At 32.1% G+C, this 21471-nt stretch overlaps 3 protein-coding genes across 3 annotated transcripts; 1 reads left to right on the plus strand and 2 right to left on the minus strand.

The window, feature by feature from the left end:
* Nucleotides 1-381: 381 nt before the first annotated feature.
* LOC133205812 (transmembrane protein 17B-like) lies at nt 382-8338 on the minus strand. Its single transcript, XM_061341695.1, has 4 exons — nt 8182-8338; nt 6035-6138; nt 5819-5932; nt 382-812 (listed from the first exon to the last, which is right to left on the minus strand). Exons 1-4 carry the CDS (start codon nt 8282-8284, stop codon nt 534-536), a joined length of 600 nt encoding a protein of 199 aa, XP_061197679.1. The 5' UTR covers nt 8285-8338; the 3' UTR covers nt 382-533.
* Nucleotides 8339-12106: 3768 nt separating this feature from the next.
* LOC133172208 (mucin-5AC-like) lies at nt 12107-16078 on the minus strand. The gene is made up of 5 exons (XM_061307054.1): nt 16057-16078; nt 13628-13752; nt 12977-13534; nt 12614-12848; nt 12107-12414 (listed from the first exon to the last, which is right to left on the minus strand). Exons 1-5 carry the CDS (start codon nt 16076-16078, stop codon nt 12290-12292), a joined length of 1065 nt encoding a protein of 354 aa, XP_061163038.1. The 3' UTR covers nt 12107-12289.
* Nucleotides 16079-16500: 422 nt separating this feature from the next.
* LOC133172366 (transducin beta-like protein 2) lies at nt 16501-21233 on the plus strand. Its single transcript, XM_061307237.1, has 12 exons — nt 16501-16633; nt 17458-17664; nt 17826-17877; nt 18060-18122; nt 18219-18327; nt 18551-18650; nt 19105-19191; nt 19445-19580; nt 20056-20105; nt 20378-20560; nt 20743-20929; nt 21019-21233. The coding sequence occupies exons 1-12, from the start codon at nt 16501-16503 to the stop codon at nt 21077-21079; spliced, it is 1368 nt and encodes a 455-aa protein (XP_061163221.1). The 3' UTR covers nt 21080-21233.
* Nucleotides 21234-21471: the final 238 nt, after the last annotated feature.

Raw genomic sequence — 21471 nt, forward strand, 5'->3', positions numbered from 1 at the left:
GTTGGATCTGAACTACCTTTTCTGGATGAGTTATATTCGTGGAGCAGGTACAATCACAACTTTACAAGTAACAATACATCATACAAAACCAAACTGGCATTGATTTTGGGATGCATGCCAACTAGAAAAAATTTGGTGCGAGATTTGCTTTACTTATAGAGAACACTCATTAAGGAGAGCTACGTATCTTTGATTACCTAGGTTTTTTTTTTTTCCAGAAATACGCATTTTGCATGATAGGAAAAGTCAGCATTTACATTAACAAAACATATTTCCATGTCATCGAGTACACTCGTATTTAAATGCTTTTATTTTTGGTTACACTTGCAATTAATAATTCAAAAACTGCATTACTGTGAATAACTTTAATCACAGTACTCAAATTAGATCTACAAAATAATAAATATTATATCACAACTTTTCTTGCACTATTTTGAAATGTACAATTATACATTTATTATAGATATGCTGCAGACATAAAAAAGAAGAAGATATTTACAAGTAATATATATGGATGGGGACACTTAGGTATATCATGTGTAGGATTCATATCGATCCTGCCAATAGTCACTATCTGGCAAATTTTCCAAGTCTGAAAATTGTTTCAGATGAAATTTTGTCACTTGATAATCCACCATGAATCTGATTGCAAAATATCCACAAACAACTTCAAAAATCACAAACAAAGCCATCACAATATGCACCGCTCTCTCTAAAGGAAGTAAGATGGCGTCCTCATTGAACAGAAGCAGCATTATCAATGGCAACTGTATTAATATAGTTAACAGCCAGGATCCAGCTAACTCAGGAACCTGTAGAGAAACAGTGGGGATTATTAAGCAAGTATCTAGTAGGATTTTGCTTGATGTGGCAAATGATGAGTAATACATAATGTAGAGAATTTTTAATACCATATCCTCCTATTACATGTAAGTACCCCTGCCAGTGCTTATAAAATTAGAAAGAAGGAAGTGATTATTAGGTCCGTTATAAAATTTAAGTTTGTGTTTCAAGACATGTATAATACTACAATAAATAGATACATTTTTTTTTTTATAAAAGCACACCCATCTAAAATGTATTTTAAAAGTGGTATATGTTCATTCTAAAATGAAATGTGACAGCAAGCTATACATTCTCTATCCAGAGTTGTCGTTCCCGCTACGCTCCCACATACACCTCTCTCAACGCCTGTTATACAAGATTCTTGGAAAATTTATAAAAGATGAAAAATTGTATTATTTATCATTAATTATTATATTTCTTATCGGTAAACAGGATTTATATTAATCTATTACCCATGAAAAGGATTTTTTAATAAAATTTTTAATAGTTACTGCTCAAAATAGTTCCCTAAAATCTATGAAAATAAATCGTTTTGAGGGATGATAGATTTAAAGGAAATGATAAATTATCATCTTTATCAATAAGGCCAAACAAAAAAATATGTGTGGTTCCGGTTACACTTCCAAAAAAATTAGGGAAGGTAGGTAGGGAATTTTTTTTTTTTTTTTTATTTTTTTTTTTTTTTTAACAAAATGATTTTCTTAATTTTTCTAAATAATACCTATCACTGCTTTGCAAATGGCATTTAGATGTGGTATGATAATATACTAGTCAATATTGGTAGGGGACACCTACATGCTAGCTTGCTTTGGACTTAATACTATTAAACACTTGCACTATGTTTTGCAAGGAGGCCGTCATTGCTGAAACTAAATCTTAAACCGGAGCCATTGATGGAAATCGGGGAAAATTCCGGAAAAAATATGAAAATTGCCCAAAAAAAGTTTAGGGTTGGGGGTATAAAATAGGGAAGGTCGGGTAACCGGAACCACACATATTTTTTTTATTTGGCCTAATTACGAAAGTTAATTATGATTTTATTATCAAATTTTCACCGTTTAAAACTTGTATACAAGAATTTTGTACAACGAGCGTTGATGGAAGTGTTGGTAGCATAGCGATAGAAAACTCTGGATAGAGAATGCAAGCTATATATATATCATATTAAGGAGACATAAATAACGTACCGGTAAACCACTTAATTAGAAATTAGATTAATAAATATTGTCAATGCACAGTGGTATAATCCTGTTAAATTATAAGATAAGAATTTCACGAAGGGGGACCTTATGAATGGATGAATAAAAGGTCCCAGTAGGGTGCTTACAGGGGCTTAATGGGCATATATGGTACACTTTTTTTAAAGGGGCATGGACACACTTGCATAGCTGTTTTGTTGACAATTTTAATTTCTATTTTTATTTGAAAAATAGCCTTAGTTTAATGACTTGAATTCAAATGAAAATTCCTAATATTCAATGACAATGGCATTCTTTAAAACCTTACACAAAACACTGGAGTTTGTAAACATTGGCACGAGCTTTGTTTTTGTTAACATTTACGTTATACCAGATTTCTTTGATTTGTTGACGTTGCTTACATCACCAACCACAATCTGACAACACTGTTATGTTGGTTTAGCTTTCTCACATTTCTTTTTAAATTACTTTTCCTGATTCCAGTTTTAATTTATTTTATTAATGCACCTCAGATTTCCCACTTTCCTTGAATATTAAGGATAAATTTTAGTTTATGAAACTGCAAGGATGTACAGTCAAGGGACCAGGGATGGGGTAATTGAAAAAAGTAATTGTAATTGACTGTAATTAATTACATTTTTTGAGGTAATTGGAAGTAATTTGTAATTGAACATTTTTTCAATTACTTGTAATTGTAATTTAATTAATTACACTGAAAAAATACCATGTAATTTCAATTACTTTTTCAATTACATTCAATTACTTTATATGATACACATTCATGATATATTCATGATATATCATCACCACTACCTCCCCATTTTACTGCATGGTTTTTATTTTATTGTTTAACATATATCCTCAATCCTTCAATTATACAAAGTCTTAGGTTAATGCTTACAAAAAAATAATTAAATGATTGGCTTGATAATAATAAACTGGTTTCTTTCTAATCATTATGTAAATTTTGAATTTTTTGATCTATATTTATAAATATGAATTTTGAACCTTCCTTCTTAGGTCTATTCAGCTATGAAACACACATTTATTATATTTCAGTCTTTGTTGTTTGATCAATAATAAAGTAAAAGAAGGTGTGTGTCATTAATAAGTTCTCTCTTGTTGGGAAGAGATAATTGCCCTCCAGATCACAGCTTTAAATTGCAATCAAAACAAATCAACTCCTCGAAAGAGATATTCATTCCATGATTTAGAAGACAAAGCCAATGGAGATAATTATTTCAATTTAAAATGTTCCGCTAGCTTTAGAAAAAAAACTTTCAATTTGATAATTACTTTAACATCTAAACAGATTTTTATGAATGAATTTTCTATCTGTACAATTCTGATTTAGGAAGTAAAATTGTTCAACATAAATAGCAATTTAGGATGTTCAGGTTACCTTCAAATGAAATATTTAATTTGAAGGGTTACAGTTACGACTCATTTCACTCTATTAAAATACTCATTTTTAATCAAATATCATAAGCCATGCAATTTGTGTATATGTAGGTTTTGTGTGGTGGAAACTGCATCAAAGTGATCTCGGATAGTTCTTTAAGAGATTCTTATTGTTTTGTAAATAAATGTTATAAATTAAACCAGAATGATACACAATGCCTATTAATAGCATATTATTTCTTGTACTGTTTGTGCAGAGGCTGAGCTTATATACAAATAAATGATGTTCTGTTTATTAATTCACTGACAAGGATTATAAAAATTTTCAAAAAAATTTAAAATGTAATTTGTAATTTAATTAATTACTTTTGCAAAGTAATTGTAATTTAATTAATTACATGTCTTAGAAAGCCTGTAATTTAATTGTAATTTAATTGAAGAAAAAGTCAAAGTAATTGTAATTTAATTAATTACTTTTTAAAGTAATTGACCCCATCCCTGCAAGGGACATAATAATTTGCCACTTCTGCGCAAATCGTGTCACGTTTCCTCGCATGTTCGGTAAAGTAAGGCTGAGCACTATTAATAGACAAGAGATTTTCCCTTTCTAATTTTATCTTTGTGTTGTAATACTAAAATTGATGATGTATACACAATATTTTTGTCGTCTGCTTTATTGTTTGTCGATAAATTTATGTAAAAACAGCATGGGTCGGAAGGGGAAAGAATTAGATACATCCGTCAGAAGTATGGTTGTTAAAGCGTATAAAGAGAACAGAAATACATCAGAATTGGAGAGAATATTAGGAATTCCTAGGTCTACAATACGTAGTATTGTGAAAAAGTTTGATGAAATGAGACAGGTAGAAAATCAACGAGGAAGGGGAAGGAAGAAAGTGTTTACAGACAGAGATAAAAACAAACTTTCACGCATGGTTAAAGAAAACAGACGAAGAACTTACGAAGACATAACAGGTATTATAAATGAGGGAAACAATCATAGTTTTTGCACTAGAACTAAAAAAAGAAAAATTCAAGAGCTGGGACACAAAAGGAGGGTTGCCAAAAAAAAAAAACGCTATTCGCGAGGCCAACAAAAAAGCTCGCTGCAAGTGGTGCAAGGAGAGAAGAAATTGGACTGTTGATTGTGAATGGAATAAACGGGTGTTTAGTGATGAAAGCCAGATAGTAATTGGTAAAAATAAGAAAGTTTATATATGGAGAAAAGACGAGGAAAAGTACAGTGCGCAGTTAGTGTGTCCGCCATCCCGACGACATCTGAGTGTCATGATCTGGGGTTGTGAGTGTATAAAAGGAATAGGAACTTTAACTAATGTAGAAGGCAACATAAATGCAAGAAAATATATTGAGATATTAGACAACAACCTTTGGCCTGTTTTAGCCAGACATTTTCCAGGTAACCAGTATGTATTTATGGATGACAATGCTCCCATTCATAGAGCAAATTTAGTAAAAGAATACATCGCCAACAACAACATAATTACAACATCATGGCTTGCCCAGTCTCCTGACCTTAATATTATCGAGAACATTTGGTCAAAAATAAAAAGAACTCTGGAAACCTGTGCCGAATTCATTAACACAAAAGATCAGCTTATGGCAGAAATTCGGACTGCCTGGGAAAATGTACCAACCTCCTATATTGAAGACCTGTGTAAGACAATTCCTGGCAGACTAAATGAAGTATTAAATATGAAAGGCAATTTAACAAAGTATTGAGGTAAGATAAGTATTTATTAATTGTTTAACAGATCCTAAGTATCAAGGTGCGCGATGTAAAAAGTATGGCGGCCATTTTGAAGTGGCGAATAATTATGTCCCTTGACCGTATTTCAATCAAACATATGCACCCAAAATTCATAGTTTTTATAATTTTTAGATAAAAGAAGCTTCTTAACAGGTTTCTATAATAATGTATCAGTCTGAAATGCTCTTGCAATACTGTATATAGGAAAATTTTCACCCCCATTTTTATTCTTGCCCCTTTCACCCTCTTTGCAAGAAGGTGAATTTAAAACAGGGCGAATTCAAAGAAAACTGCATTATCCCTTGTCTATGTGAATTTAGAAATGGGGCAAAATTGTTTGCATTTGTGAAAGGGTGAAAATAATATGGGACAAAAATAACCTGTATACAGTCCATGCCCCTTAAACAAATAAAAATTGAAGAATGCACACATTGTTCCATCACGTGAGTGTCTCATGTTATGTTTCATTTAGTACATGCATATATTCCCCCCCCCCCCCCCCCCCCCCCAAGAATTGGCATACTACTGGTAGGCCGGTACATGTGTACCTGTATTAGATTATTCTTGTTATTGTGAAAAAGTAATTAGAATTTTATTTCCTTACCCTCTCGGTTAGGTTTCCAAGAAATCCTAAATACAGTCTGACAAACTCTATGATAGTAAACACTATGTAGATGGCTATAAGTATGATTGCATACAGTGTTGATAATGTGGAGTACTGTAATAAAGAAAATAATAAATACAAAGTTTAAAATGATAACATTTGGTAAATGATCAACACTAAATAAAAATGGAGCAATTTATAACTTTTTTTACTTACTTTTACTTCAAAAATGACAAGGGTGGCCACCAGCCAGAAGGGAGAGAAGAAAGCATTAAAATACAGTGCCATCTGAAGGGGCAGATTTGTGACATATTCACTACCTGAAAATTAGACATAAGGCTATCAGTATAATCACATTTATAAATCTCAAAATATGTACATTTGAAACAGTAATTAATATCCCCCACACCTGGCCCCTATAAAATGACCCAGTCCACAGTACTGGAAATTGTCTTATCCCCCAATTACTACGTACTAGGGCACAAACATCTGAATGAACTCTGTTTGTGGTTTAGTACATGTATGTAGTAATTAGAGCCAAACAAACAGCTTATTTTAATCAGATTGAATGTATTAATAGTGAGTGTAGCAAGCTCTAGAGACTAAGAGGAAATTTTAACTGAAATCTGTTCATTTGACAAGCAAATTTTCATGTGAAATCTTCCCAAAATTCTTCCACAACCACAAATAGGCACAATTCTATGTGATAATTGCAAATATAACATGCCTGCAGTTATCATGAAGATTTTGTTCTTGCAGCTTGCAGAAAGCTTTAAAGAAACAAAACGCATCTACTCTACAATGCTTTTCCTTCAAAAATTGTACCATTTAAGACTCTGATATGGAAATGCAACTAACATGCCATATCATGCGACTCACAGCCTAGACTCTCATGTGTTTGAAATTTGGAGGCAGATCAAATTTCAAAATGTAGTTTTTAATAGTATACAAGTGTGCTCGCCCAAACAGCCACACCTTAAAACATATTAATTTAAACTATGTAAGGCCACAAAAATTTAAAATTTAGATTCTCATCATAATTTGCTCAAAAATTGGGGCGGGTGGGCGGATTTTATTTTTTATATTTTATTATTGAAAATATCTACATAACGCTCTTCTTACACAAAATTTTCACATTATGTTAATGCCAATATGAATATATTTTATTGTTGATTCTTTTAAATATCTACTGAAGATTCTTGTTATAGAATATTAAATATTTATAGTTTTAATTAATGATTTTTCAAGTACACAGATACTGCACACGCCACACAAAATGGGGTGCGGATCCCAATAAATTGCATATGCTGTGTGTAGTTCTCATCGGCCTTTCTGCATATACCTTTTAGTTTTACCCAACAACTCCTTTTTGTTTTGTGTGAAATATCACAGATTTCCACTGTCCTAATACTTTCGTTCTTGGGACTTGACACGTTCAACACTAACATATGTCATTTTAGCAAAACAGGATGTCTAAAACTGTAAAATATTCTACTGAAAAGTCTATGCTCAACAGTTTTAAGATTTACCATTTCCTTATCTTCTAAAGTCTGCTGACGACCTTTTTTTTTTAAATACAAAATCACATACAACCGGCAATCGTTATAACTTGACCAAATGTCATTTTCTTCATCTGATTTTACTTGGTTAAAATCTCTTTAAAAACTTGCTCATGCCAGTGATGGTATCTAGATGTACTTAAGTTATTTTTGATTTTCTGCCTTCTCTATACTGGCAGGGACCTATATACTATATAGGTCCCTGATGCTGGCAAATTATTTTTCCCTACATATTTAAACTGCTTTTATTGCAGATTTTTCTCCATTCTTCACATGGCTTTTGTGCTATAAATAGTGCCACACGACTTTTAATACAGACGAGATATAACTCTTAAAAATTTTGACCATGATTCTTGCTGAGTAAAAAATACATGTAAATACTTTTGAAACCCAAAAACCAAAATAAAAAACAACGGGGCGGGGCACTTTGAGCAGGACGGGCAGGGAAGAGAATCCAAAGTTTAATTTTACCTGGCCTAAATGGGATTAAATTGTGTATAGTGATTTTTTTTTTTCAACTTTTCCAAATTTAATTCAATACAAGTATAGATCTTGATCTAATGATCTTTACATTAATTTAAATTGGATGATTCAAAAAGCTATTTAATAAATAAGAATTAAACCTCCCTATGATTACATAATTTTAATAAAAATCCCTGATAAGAGAGTACACCACCCTGTTTCAAGAAGATTTATCAGGCAAACTATTTTTTCTCAATAGGCTTAAGAAGTGCCTGAACTTGTCCCAAAGTTTAAATGCCCAACAAGAACTCGAAGGACCGACAAAAACTACGGATCGCATACCAGCTTTAATTATTTGATGTTGCTGGGGATCCTGCGCGGATTTGGAAGGAGGAAATATAACATCTGTCACAGAATTCACTGTTCTTCGCAGTGTAGCTTCCATAGCAATAATCACATTCAGCGCCCAACTTTCCGGAAAGTAAACTTAGTAAATAACACCTGAACCGAACCGGGAAAAATACAAACAATGTTGAGGGCGGTGCATCGAAACGCCGAAATGTCGGGTTTCTGCCGAAATGTAAGTAGAATGCGCCGAAATGACTAATGAAATACTGCAATGACTGTGGATATCAATTGATACGGATACTAATACCCCAAAAACATAAACTTTTTGAGGTCAATCCTTACCCCTAAGGTTTTAGAGCCCATTTATCGTAAATATTGGAGGAAGTCAGCCGCCATTGACGGGTTTCATAGTATACCGTATACCACGCCCGATTTTTTTTTTTTTTTTTTTTTTTTTTTTTTTTTTTTTTTTTTTGTCTTATAAATTACAGATATGTTATAAATGTTTCAGTCATTATACAATTATCATTATTTATGAGGAAAAACATTTATTTTTTCAAGAATAAAAGAATAAATGATTTAAAAACATAATTATCAATTATAAATTATTGTCCCATAGCAAAAAGAAATGGCATTTTTCCATTTTATCTCCATTCATTCAGCATTTTCTAGCCATTTTTCATTTTAAAAACATTTTTCCTACATTTCTCTATCTTTCAATTTTCCAAAACCATTTTTTCAGAACCATTTCAAAACCATTTTTGTTAGAAAATGCTTTTTAAATGGTAAACCTTCACCATTTTTTCTCCATTTACTTGAGTAAATGGAAAAGAAATGCCAGTTTGGTGATCTAACTTGCTTGAGCTTGCCATTTTTCTTCCATTTATTTTCTGAGAAATGGAAAAATGAAGAAATGGTTAGTTTTAGGCATATTCTTAACCCTTAAGATTTGTCAGCAGTTAATTGATGCCAGGTGCCAAGTTTGTATAATGGGCCAGAGGCTATCAGATTTCCTCCCCAGCTCTGTGGTGACCGCCTTTCTCAGTTATTTTAAACATTGGACAAAAGCACTTCGACCTAGCTGGTAGTGATGGAGCTTAGATGGCTGAATTATTCTTCAAGGAAGATTGGGGTTTTTAGTATTTTTGATGCTGAAAAAACTGTACATTGATGATCAAAGCAGAATTATAAGATAACGTAACTTCTTGGAGAATGATTATCTGACAGTTTTAATGTTTCTAATATTTGGGGAGTGGTGGAGAAGAAAAACAACACATTTACCATCACTGAAAGGGTATTCTTTTTGAGAAGTAAGTATATATATTCACATATTTTTATTAATGTCAACAACACAAAAATGCTTTTTCTAAAGAAAACATGTACATTAGGAGTGTCCACTGATCATATTGATGCAATAATTAATTTATAAACCAATCTAGTTAAAACTTAGACTGATCGAGGGACACTATTGTAAATTCTTATAAACTTCAATTATTAACTATTTTCTTGCTCACTTTTCTCAGGTAAATGGTTAAATTTCTTCTGCAATCTGTTCAACCTATTAAATCATTTGTTTCTGATGAAATAGTGAATATACAGGCAGGGCAGTACTTGTACATGTATACTTATATTGTTCATGAATACAGACCTCGTAAAAGTTATTAGATTTATGCTACAGGAGTAACGATCAGCTGCAGTAGTGAAAAAAAATTGACAAAACAGTTTTCTGTTCTTTTCTCATTATGCATTTTGTTTATTTTTAGAATATGTACTGCTTGCATATGGAACACCAAAATGAACATGGAAACTGTAAATTGTCAAAGATGCAGACTACCATTATTCAAATCGAATTAGGAGATTAATCCATCAAAATTTCTAGGAATGCAAAACAAAGTTTGTGAAAAAATAAAACATTTGACCTTTGTTTCATGACTGACTCTACTACCAAGAAGATGGATTTTCAAAGCGCTTATTCTGTGGATATTGAGAACCCAGCTTTTTTCATTTTTCAATTATTGTAAAAATGTTTTTAAAATGGATATTAAATGGTTAAAACAAAAACCATTTATTTTTCATTTTTCTTCTCATTTGCATAAATGGTTTTGGAATGGTTAATTTGCATGTTATAAGGCCCAAAAAAATGGAGTTTGAATGGATGTTAAATGAGGTTTGAATGGAAATAAAATGAAAAATGGTTTTTAAATGATAATCCTTTCTGTTGAGAATTCTTGAAACTGTTGATGATATAAAATGGCTCCCGAATGGTTTTAAAATGGTCAGAAAAGAAATGTCTTTTAAATGGTAATTAAATGGATTTCATTTTGATAAGGGGTGAATATCAATGGAATATTATTGATGTACAATTGATAAATTTATATCGTAAACAATGTTTGGAAACTGGGGATTTTGTTTTCTGTTTGTTTGTGTTTTTTATTTAATTTTTTTTCTTTGTATTAATGGTTTGAACATATTTTATTGTATAAATAATATACAAATGGTTTGAACACAAGTTCTAACAACTTACGAGGTTCTCACCATAAATGTCTACAACTGTCAAGATCTATATACATTAATTACATGATAAATATATAACTAACTAGAGTTTTAGTGTAAGGCTGTAATAATTAATTAAATCTGCCAGAATCTCTTAAAAATTTTTGTTCAGATTGAAAAATATATTTATTGATTTCAACATTTTGTGACTCATCTCCCCACAGAAGTAGGTGACAATCAATAATATTCAATTTAGTGTTTGGTTTAATAAGACACAGTAGGTTTCTAAATAGTTCCTCTCTAGCATGTTGATATTTATTACATACAAAGAAGAAATGATCGATATATGGGTCTTCTGGTGTACCACATGACTAATTTATAGGACTCTCAATAATGTTTCTTTTATAAAGATCATAATTTAATTGTATTTATTTAATTAAATAAATCTTGAAAAGGATAGAATGCAAGTTATTTAAACTTAAAAGATCCTTTCCTCATTATACAAGCAGTGTATAAAATATGATTGTCATAACAGTTATATCATACAAGCAATATATATTAATTTGAACAAGAAGATTGCATGTTTATCAACTTCATGCAGATGGATCAAGTACTTAATGAATTTTTTGAGAATTTGGAAATTTATCACAGTTTCAATCACCTTAAGTAATAAAATAAAATTGTCTCTCATATGGTGTGTACATTAATTTGTTAGACACAATTTGTGCAATAAGTTATTCATGTTTCATGCTGGTAGCATTTGAACTTAACATTTTGTAATATTTTGTATTATATGTTGAAATGCGATAAGATGTATGTCTTAAGCAATAAATAAATAATAATAATATATTAATGATGTGAATTAATTAATTTAACAAAACAAAGGGAAACACTGTAATATAGTAAATGTCATCTGATTCATGTTTTGGTTTCTTAAAAATGCTTTTAACTATATAAATACATATGTTTACATATTGAATTTAGTTTAATCTTATAAATCTTCTGCCATTTGCCTTTATTGTATATGTTGTGCCTCTTTCATTAAACATCATTAGTGAACCTGATACAAGTCACATGCAGGCATCTTCAATTACACACAGGGAAGCATCTTGTGTATCCCGTACGAAAAAATCCAGGCGGAGAATAGGCGGATAGTATAGACGGAATCCGTCTGAATAAAGCTATATAAAGCATTATGATGCTTAGGTGGAATACAAGCGAAATTCAGGTGGATTTTAGATGGAATTCAGGCGGAAAAATAGGCGAAAAATGCAAATTAGTCCGCCTGTGAATTCCGCTTTTCAAATCCGCTTAAATATTCCTGCTAAAGCATTAGTAGAATATTGGACGGAATTCAGGCGGACTTTAGACAGAATCCGTCTAAAGATTCCGCTTAAATATTCCGCCTAAAAATCTGTAGAAAAATAACAATGAAGTAAAACATAACGTTAGTACATTATTTATTAACTTATTTAAAGTTACATCTGACTTCAAAAGTTAAACTATTACTGTCTATTTCAAACTTTTAAATTGGCTTTTAAATCAGCTGAAAGAAATCTTTTACTTGTATTCAGCAAGAGTTCACATGAAATTAGTCCTCTTATGATCCTCAGTTTTTTGTCGCTTTGCTTTTAATCTTTTTCCTGGCATACGACACCTGCTCTGTCACTGCGTCATTTACACTCTTCTCAGAAAATGACCCACCATTCTGATTACACCAGATGGCTATATATTCTGAAAAAAAGTAGACAATACTAAATTTAGCACATTATTAGAATTGAAATTTTGTTATTTTTAGATATTTCAGGCAAATTAAGTTCTAATTGTACTATTTTGACATTTCTTAATTTCATCATTGTAATTCTATAATCATCATTGAAGACAAAATGATTAATGTAAGAGATTAGAGAAACAATGTTACTGATGTCTGTACCCTTTAAGACGTCCATTTTGGAGTTATCCAAAACAGGTCTCAGGTCCCCTTCTTTGGATTTGATTCCTTGACCCCTGCTAGATGCCAACTCCTCCCAGGAAAATATGGCCGGTAGAAGTTTGGCCGTCATAGTAAAGGCCATTTTGGTGGGATGGGCCTTTTTGGCGGCATCTTTGGCCTTCCTTAGAGATTCTCTCCTCACTTTCAAGCTGTGATGAGCCAGGAGTTTTGTCATCTGCAATCAAAGTAAATTGCTTATTTCTGATATAATTATATCTAATGGGAAACATATCAAACTCAGAAAAAGGGAAACATTTTAAATTTGGCATTTGGGGTAAAAAAAAAAAGAAAAGTTTGACTCACCTGGCTATCAGAATCCTCTGGTGTTGAGGCATGTTTTCTCGGAGATCTCCTTGGAGTAGTTGGCAGGGTATTTTGTTGCGAAATCACAGGAGATGTGGTGCTCTGAGGTGACAAGGTCATGTTCTGTACTGATTGTGTGACTGTGTTTTGAAATGAAAGTGTATTTGTGTCTTGTACTGACTGAGTGACTGCATTTTGAAATGGAAGCACATTTGTGATACTCAATGGATCTGTGTTTGTGTTCTGTAAAGACTGAATGTGTGTGTACCGTGGTTGAATATTGTGGGTTGTGATAAAGCTCTGAGGAGTTGAGATGACATTGTTATCCTGTAAAGTTGTGAAATGTTGAAAGTGTGTGTTGCGTGTTGTACTTTGCTTTGTTGGTGTTTTGAGTGTTGGTGTATTAAGTGTTGTCTGTGGTGTTTGCTCTGATATGTAAGTGTCATGTGCGGACCATGGGGGTGGCTGTGTGTAGTTTGTGTATGGAGTCCATGTTTGTGTAGTCAAAGTAGGCATCCTGATCTCCTGGTCCAAAGTTTCATATGATTTGTCTACCATCTGAACAAATAAGGAAAAACAGAATGTTAGGATAGTCATATTCACACTCTGAATAACAAGATATATATAATGTCTGACAATTGAATACACTACCTGGGAGTTCACACAGCTTTCAGACTGTCCAGACTTGAATTGTTTTACAACGGCCTGCATGTAGTCCTGCACACTAGGTTTTAGCAACAATTCAAAGAGCTGAACTACGTCTGCTGGTGGAACTACTGAAGAGAATAAAAAACAGTGATATACTAATTAGCATAGTAATTATCAATAGTGTAAAGAGCATTATTACATGAATCATTTCACATTGTTATGTCGTGTTTTCACTGTAAAAAATAAATAAATAAATAAAATAAACACGAAAGATAAATTTCACCTTTCGGTGGCTGGTATAAAAGGACATGGTATGAATATTTTTTAAATTTAATTCGTGGAACCAGGGAGCTATATACATAGTATTATAGGTCCCTAGTGGAACAGGCACATGTTTCTGTAATATATATATATATATATATATATATATATATATATATATATATATATATATATATATATATATATATATAAAGCACTAAAAATGACCAACGACACGAACAATAATAATTGTCAAATTTTCGGGACAACCTGTCCCTTCCTCAGGACAATGAAAAAAGTTAAGAAGTCATAAAAACAAAGGAAATAGAGAAGCAAAAACAACTAGCACTACTACTAAACTACCAAACACTAAATATTTACAATGTTACATGTTTAATTTTGAGTTTATAAACAGTTGTGAACAAAGAAATCCGGAGCGCTATGAATTGCGTCCGGTCTATCGGGTGTAGTCTGGTGAAGTGTGATTTACATAATTGAACGAATTAAGATATTAGTATTAGTAATCCTGGAACAACCTACCCAAATATTTACAGCTCACATTTTTGTTTATTTCTTTTTTCCGATTTCCAAATTTAAAATATATATCCAAATTCATATTTCTAAATTGTCCTTCCATATTATCTTTCTTTAATTTCTGTTTATTATGTAGAGTTACGCTATTTTGATAGAATAAGACAATGTACGATTTACTGTTGGCCTTAATTAATTAGCGATAATTAATTCGTTCAATTATGTAAATCACACTTCACCAGACTACACCCGATAGACCGGACGCAATTCATAGCGCTCCGGATTTCTTTGTTCACAACTGTTTATAAACTCAAAATTAAACATGTAACATTGTAAATATTTAGTGTTTGGTAGTTTAGTAGTAGTGCTAGTTGTTTTTGCTTCTCTATTTCCTTTGTTTTTATGACTTCTTAACTTTTTTCTTTGTCCTGAGGAAGGGACAGGTTGTCCCGAAAATTTGACAATTATTATTGTTCGTGTCGTTGGTCATTTTTAGTGCTTTATATAAATTTCCATCCGTGACCTTGTATCTACTTAGTAGATCCGACACTTAGGATATACAGTGTTGTTGGTTTTTAGTGCTTTATATATATATATATATATATATATATATATATATATATATATATATATATATATATATATATATATATATATATATATATATATATATATATATATATATATATATATATATATATATATATATATATATATATATATAACCCATACTTATTGTACGTATATTTATAGCTATATTATTTATTTTTTATTATACTATATGTTAAAAAATTATTACAGAAACAAGTGCGAGTGATTCGTGGCCACGAATTTAAAATTCATCATGTTCATCATGTTCATGGTCATGAAATAAAAATTTGCGGCAACGAATTAAAATTTCTGGCCACGAATTATATTTGTAGTACTTAAAATATTGTAGATTATTCAAGTTCCCTTGATGTATGCACATCTAATACTACAGAAGTAAAATTCACTTTATGAACAGAATAGAATTTTATGTGTTTGATTTTATTACTATTGATGTTATAAACTGCTAAATTTATTGCAGCAAAGATATTTGGGGTGGGGGTCAATTTTCAATTTGTGTGAACATCTGTCGGAAAAGCGGGGGTGGGGGGCTCGTGAATAGATATATAAAAATGGGCATGACTGATTCATTTTTCTGCTTTATCCTACGATTAGTGACTTTCAGAAGTTTTTCTGCATTTTAACATTATTAATTAAGCCGAATATTCTTTCAAACATTTCCATATTACCTGATTAAATAAACTCAAATCTAAGGCTAGAAAGTTTTGATGAGTTCAGTTTATCAAATAAATCAGTCTGATTTATTATATTAAGTTGCAAAACCCTTTTCAACTAATCTGAATTAGTCCACGTTTCGGGAGTGGGAAACGACGCACTAATGTTGGAACTAATGCATCAGTTTTATTTACAAATGAACCTTCTCTCCATTGGCGGATTTAGAGATTAATAAATGGGGGTGGATGTGGGCAACATTTGGAAAAAATATAATTTTGGGGGGTCAGATATTGCTTTTATTATACAAAACTGATCTAAAATAATAATAATAAATTAAAGGGGGGTTGGAAGGGGGCTTTGCTGGCCCCTGGGCTCACCAGAGCTTTGCCCTGGACCCATTTGGGTCCTTAAGGCGGCCCCAGGCTCCCGAACTCCCCCCCCCCCTTTTTAAGAAATCCTGGATCTGCCACTGCTCTCCTATACCATTAAACTATGTCTGGATCTAAGAATTTTGGATTGGAATTCATTTTTCATTCAAACAAATCTTTTTGCAAATACTACCAAGTTACAGAATTAATCAATTTATTTCCCTGGCATATTATCATATATTTAGGAGAATTTATCTTTTTCTTCGTATTATTTCATTTATTTGTGTGTACTTCTCTGAGGCGATTTTGAAAGACCCCGGGTTCAAATTTCGACATGACAAAATTTCAGGGTTCATATAATTTCAGGAAATTGCTTCATTAAAACGCTTACTTGTACCCACTATTATACACATAGAGATAGTGCATGAAATTGATACAGATTTTGTCAAAATCATGGCCGACGTGGACTCTCAAGACGCCGCATCAGTCCCAGCTTTAGCGGTTACAGCTGCTGTTGGTGCAGTAATTGTCTTAATTATACTTGTGTGCAGTGTAGGAAGGGAAAACAAACCAAAATCTGAAAGTGGTGAGAAAGTTTACTGAACAAACAAGAGATTTCTAATTTTCTAGGTGAAAACGAAAGATTGCACCATCACTCAGGGTCCTTAGACGATCTGAGCAAAAATTAGTGTATGGTTTAAGGTGGGGTGGGGGATTCCTAATGAGCCTCGGTGACTCGTTTCAAACTCTCAAAACTTTTCTTATTTTAAAAAAATCCATCAAAAAGAATTCCCAGTGGAAAGGCAGAATGTTGTTTTTTAAATTATTGTCATAAATAAATCAATTACCAATTACCTAACTTCATTAAAACTTAAAAAAAAAATCAAACTTCTGAGAATTAGGTCCCTGTCATTATGACCATATAACCCTACATCATTTTTTTCCAAATCACTGGTGAAAATGGATCCCATCTCCTGAGACAGACAGTCAACAGTCATACAAATATCGTGAGGGTGACCAGAAGCAGAAATATTTTAAATTGTTACCCTGTGATTGGGTGCAAGGGATGACAAGTGCATAAAATTCAAGGCAATGAACAAAAAAGGGCATGGAGAAAATGGTGTAGGACTAATGATGGTGACCTAATTCTCAATCGTTTGAATATTTTTTTTTTTTTTTTTGCAAGTTTTCATAAAGATGTGGTTGATGAAAATCAATGTTAGGAATTTTTATAATTTTTTTTGATGAAATTTAGAACAAGACTTATAAGCTGCAATGTATATAAATATGTAATATGACTTTTATATTGTGCAGTCACAATAAGAAAAAGGAAATGAGATGAAGAAATATTTTGATGTTTAACTAATTTATTTGTAATATCCGAGACAGCAAATTTTTGTGTGTTTTCAGAACAAAATGAAAATGTTGAGAAAACCCAGAAAAATGAAAAGACAGAAAAACATGCAAAGAAAGGAAAAGCACAGAAAACAGTGAAGAGGTCACACAGTGTTCACTTTTCTCATCCATGGCTATCATGTAACCTGAAGGGACACAGTGGACAAGTTTTAGCCCTGGACTTCAGTCCTAATGGCAAATACCTCATTACAGCTAGTGATGGTTAGTTTGTAATATGTATATGTGGATATTTATGTGTCAATTTTTTTTTATGTATACTTTTGAGCAGTGCAGTAAAAAAGGTTCTATTAGCATATCCCCCCCCCCATTTTTTTTCTGTCTGTTTGTATAACAAATGCACAATTTTCTGATTTCTTTTCCAGATAGAACTGTTTTGATTTGGAGTACCAAAGAATTTTCTCAGAAAGAACACAAGTGAGTTTAATACTTTTCTGTTAGTACTCAAATAATGAAAAAAAAATGATATATTGATTATTGAATGAATTATGTCCATGAGATGAAATGATGCTATTCTATTGAACAGTTTCAATTTAATGATAGGCATTTTTTTTTATGTCTTTATGGATATATCTATTTTTGGTGGGTTTTTTTTGAAGGTCAATAAGAGGAAATGTGGAGTATGACCATGCAACTAGAGTTAAATTCAGTCCAGATTCTAAGTGAGTTGTAAATTCTTAAACTTTCAAAGGAGAGCTTTATTTTAATTTTTCATAATTATATTAATATTTTTTACTGTGATATACCTGTTGTTTTAGAGCATTTGTCTGCAGTCTAGCAAATGAAAACACAGTAAGAATATTCCGCATTGGGAAAAAGGACACGGGGGGTATTGGAAATATTACATCAGCATTTGATTTTGAGAAGGTGAGAATACCTGTACAGATCCCACACCTATTTCTAAAAAATAGCTACCTTATGCCTCTGGCTATACTGCAGTTGTAGCTGCACAGTAAATATACACTTTTGAATGCATGGATCTGTAGGTTTCTGCTCATCCATCCCAAATTTTTAGACCAGTGAGTACAGACATGCAGCAATAAGAAAATCTAGTTTTATCTTGATAATTTATATAAGTTCTATTTTACAGAAACATACAGCTGATATTATCTATATAGGGATAGCCAGCAATGGAAAGTTCATAATGACGTGTAGCAATGATACAACACTCATTATCTGGTCCATTAAAGGTATATGTACATCACTGTGACATTAAAGTAAGGATATGATATAATATAGAATTAGAAACCTACTTCTGACTACAGTCAATCCTCCTTATCTCAAACTCAATGGGGCCAAGAAATTTGAAAGTCTCAACCACTGTTTTCTTAATATATCCCATGCCAAATCTTTGGATATCTCAAAGTTTTTTCTTAGTCCTGTTGAGTTCAAATCACTTCGACATATCCATTGACCAATGTATTTGAGATATTGGAGTTTGAGATAACAAAGTTCAACTAGTATAAAAGATGTTTCTTTGGTGAATAGAAACTTCTGAGTGGTAAATTTTTTGTGACATTTTCCGTAACAAAAGCCTCTCGTTGTTTTAATAGAAAGAGAATTGTAATGAAGTTTTTAAGGATGTTTGTGCATGTTTTATTTCTGAATCATGTTTGTTTTAAGCTGCTGTATTTTGTAAAACAGGAGATGTTCTGGATACTATAGACACCAGGCAGATGAATAACTCCTATGGAGCAGTGTCGCCTTGTGGTCGATTTGTGGCTTCATCAGGTCAGGAGGAGGAAACAAATAATTATTTCTTAATAATGTGAACACAATTCACATCTGTAACAATCCTCAACTGAAGATGAAATATATTGGTATCAGTAATTTCATGCATTAAAAAAAAGATTAGCTGTCATTTGTATATCCCCTCAAAGTTATGTGGATGCTAAAGCAGTAATAAATGTTTACTGGATGGACATGAATTTGCAACAAGAAGAACTTTGGATTTCATTGGGATTATTCTATTGATGTTTTCAAGGTTTCACTCCGGATGTAAAAGTATGGGAGGTCGGATTTGACAAAGCCGGAAGCTTCACAGGATGTAAGAGAGCGTATGAGTTGAAAGGTCACTCAGCTGGGGTGTATAGTTTTAGCTTCAACAGCGATTCTAGTCGGTAAGTCACAAAAAATTCTTTCCGCAGGTTTTACAAAAAACATATGAAGGTCTTAAACTTAATGTGCACATTCTCAACAATTTTAAGTTACAGTATCTTGATTAATTTTAAATTTGCATTGATATTTATCGGAAAGTTGATGTATGCCTATGTAAAATTTTAACCTTTTATCCCCCCTTGTTTTCTATTTTTTTTTCTAAATTAATTTGAATAATTGTGACCCTGCTGTTCACAAGATTTTTTTTTAAAGATAGTCCTTATATACTTGTATTCACACATAGAATGGTAACCTCTTATCTAGCCCCAGGGGCATGTTTGAATTAATTTAAATCCCCATGGTTACATTCTGCCAATTTCTGTTGAAATTTACCCATTGGTTCTGGATAAGAAGTAAAATATGTGAAAAGTTTATAAAAAGATTAACAGATTGCCAAAATGTTTCAAACATTCATTTTGGAAATATTGTTCATTTTAGAATGGTGTCTGTCTCAAAAGACAAAACATGGAAGTACTGGAATACTGACAGTGAGTGCATGTATTGAAAAATCTAGTTTTTTTTTTTTTAAAGAAAAAAAAAAGATATCTGGTGTTCAATGGTCATTTTTTGTAGCATTCATAAAAGATACTCTTTTTTTGAAGTGCTGATTTTCCAACAAATGTAACCCTTTTCATTTGTCTTATGTTTGTGGCAACAAACTTTTGCAATTTCTCTAACCTGGAAATTATCATAGATAGTGTGTTTTAAATATGAATTGATATTATGTATACACATGGATTTTGTGCTTGCTTTGTTACAGTAAGATATGAAATGGGACAGGATCCATACCTTTTAAAAACTGGGAGTATAGACTTTACCTCTCCTTGCTTGATTTCTCTGTCACCAGATGGCAGAAGTGTTGCAATTGCTAGTGAAAATTCAGTTAGTGTTCATAATGCCATAACTGGAGAGCAAGAAGAAAAATTTTCTCAAGTGTTCTCAGGTATGCATCAAAGAATTTCAACCACATGGAGCCAAAAAAAAAGGTTTTTGCTTTCCTAAAATATCTGCAAATTTCTATAATGGTATATGCCTTGCCAAAATATTTGCAAGTTTGTATGACTTTTTTTTTTTTTTTTGAGGGGAAAAAACTGCTTAAATATGAGTACCTTACTTAAATTTCAGGGGAGGTAACTGATGTGTCGTTTGATTTAAGCAACAAATACATTGTGTGTAGTGGTGATAGGCATGTGTCTGTATTCAATAACATCACTGGGTACAGAGCCTCCATTGAAGAACTGCAGGAAAAAGTCAAAGATGCCCACACACAGGCCCAGAAGGAGAGAATTCGACAGCAAATCAACGATGCACAGTACGTCTTGTCAAATATGAAATGACAATGTACATGTATATAATGAGTGTATGAGTGTGTAATTTTGTTTTTGATGTTGCTTTATACAGGGAAGCTTTGGATCACTTACTAGGACAGTCTAATGGACATGCTGGAGGCAAAAAGGAGTAGACAGATCTCACATCATTTTGTGACATTCCTATCAGTGGAAGGGAAATTATTTTTCTTGACAAAGATTGTTTATTGGCAGCAACTTCTGAAGTGCCACTCTTTATACTTTAATCAATTTATTTGACAATTTTTATTAAAGACACATTTAAATTTCCTGTTTTGTTCTTTCTTATGCCTGTTCTTATGGGAAATGAAGTAAACTTTAACCATTTGAAACTGATTTTTTTTCAATGAGTTCTGTAACAAATGTAGAAAGAAAACTCCCAACAGGCAGTTCATTGCAGGATCACTTTGTTGATGGCTGGAAAATTCATTGGCATGTGCTAAATTACATGCATGTTTGGGATGGGGTGCATTTCAACCTGCACTACAAAAAGATGCACCTTAATTTG

This window comes from Saccostrea echinata, unplaced genomic scaffold, assembly GCF_033153115.1.
Source record: "Saccostrea echinata isolate AGI-Se365-2 ecotype Australia unplaced genomic scaffold, CSIRO_AGI_Sech_v1 ptg000054l, whole genome shotgun sequence".
Classification (NCBI taxonomy): Eukaryota; Metazoa; Mollusca; class Bivalvia; order Ostreida; family Ostreidae; genus Saccostrea; species Saccostrea echinata.

Coding starts and splice junctions, on each gene's coding strand:
- LOC133205812 (XM_061341695.1), bottom strand. CDS start 8,284: ATGGAAGCTACACTGCGAAGAACAGTGAATTCTGTGACAGATGTTATA. Junction 6,139..8,181: donor ACATCAAATAATTAAAGCTG/GTATGCGATCCG, acceptor TCTAATTTTCAG/GTAGTGAATATGTCACAAAT. Junction 5,933..6,034: donor TTGTCATTTTTGAAGTAAAA/GTAAGTAAAAAA, acceptor TCTTTATTACAG/TACTCCACATTATCAACACT.
- LOC133172208 (XM_061307054.1), bottom strand. CDS start 16,078: ATGGGTCCAGGGCAAAGCTCTG. Junction 13,535..13,627: donor AAAGCTGTGTGAACTCCCAG/GTAGTGTATTCA, acceptor TTATTTGTTCAG/ATGGTAGACAAATCATATGA. Junction 12,849..12,976: donor CAGAGGATTCTGATAGCCAG/GTGAGTCAAACT, acceptor CTTTGATTGCAG/ATGACAAAACTCCTGGCTCA.
- LOC133172366 (XM_061307237.1), top strand. CDS start 16,501: ATGGCCGACGTGGACTCTCAAGACGCCGCATCAGTCCCAGCTTTAGCG. Junction 20,561..20,742: donor ATTTTCTCAAGTGTTCTCAG/GTATGCATCAAA, acceptor CTTAAATTTCAG/GGGAGGTAACTGATGTGTCG. Junction 20,930..21,018: donor CAGCAAATCAACGATGCACA/GTACGTCTTGTC, acceptor TGCTTTATACAG/GGAAGCTTTGGATCACTTAC.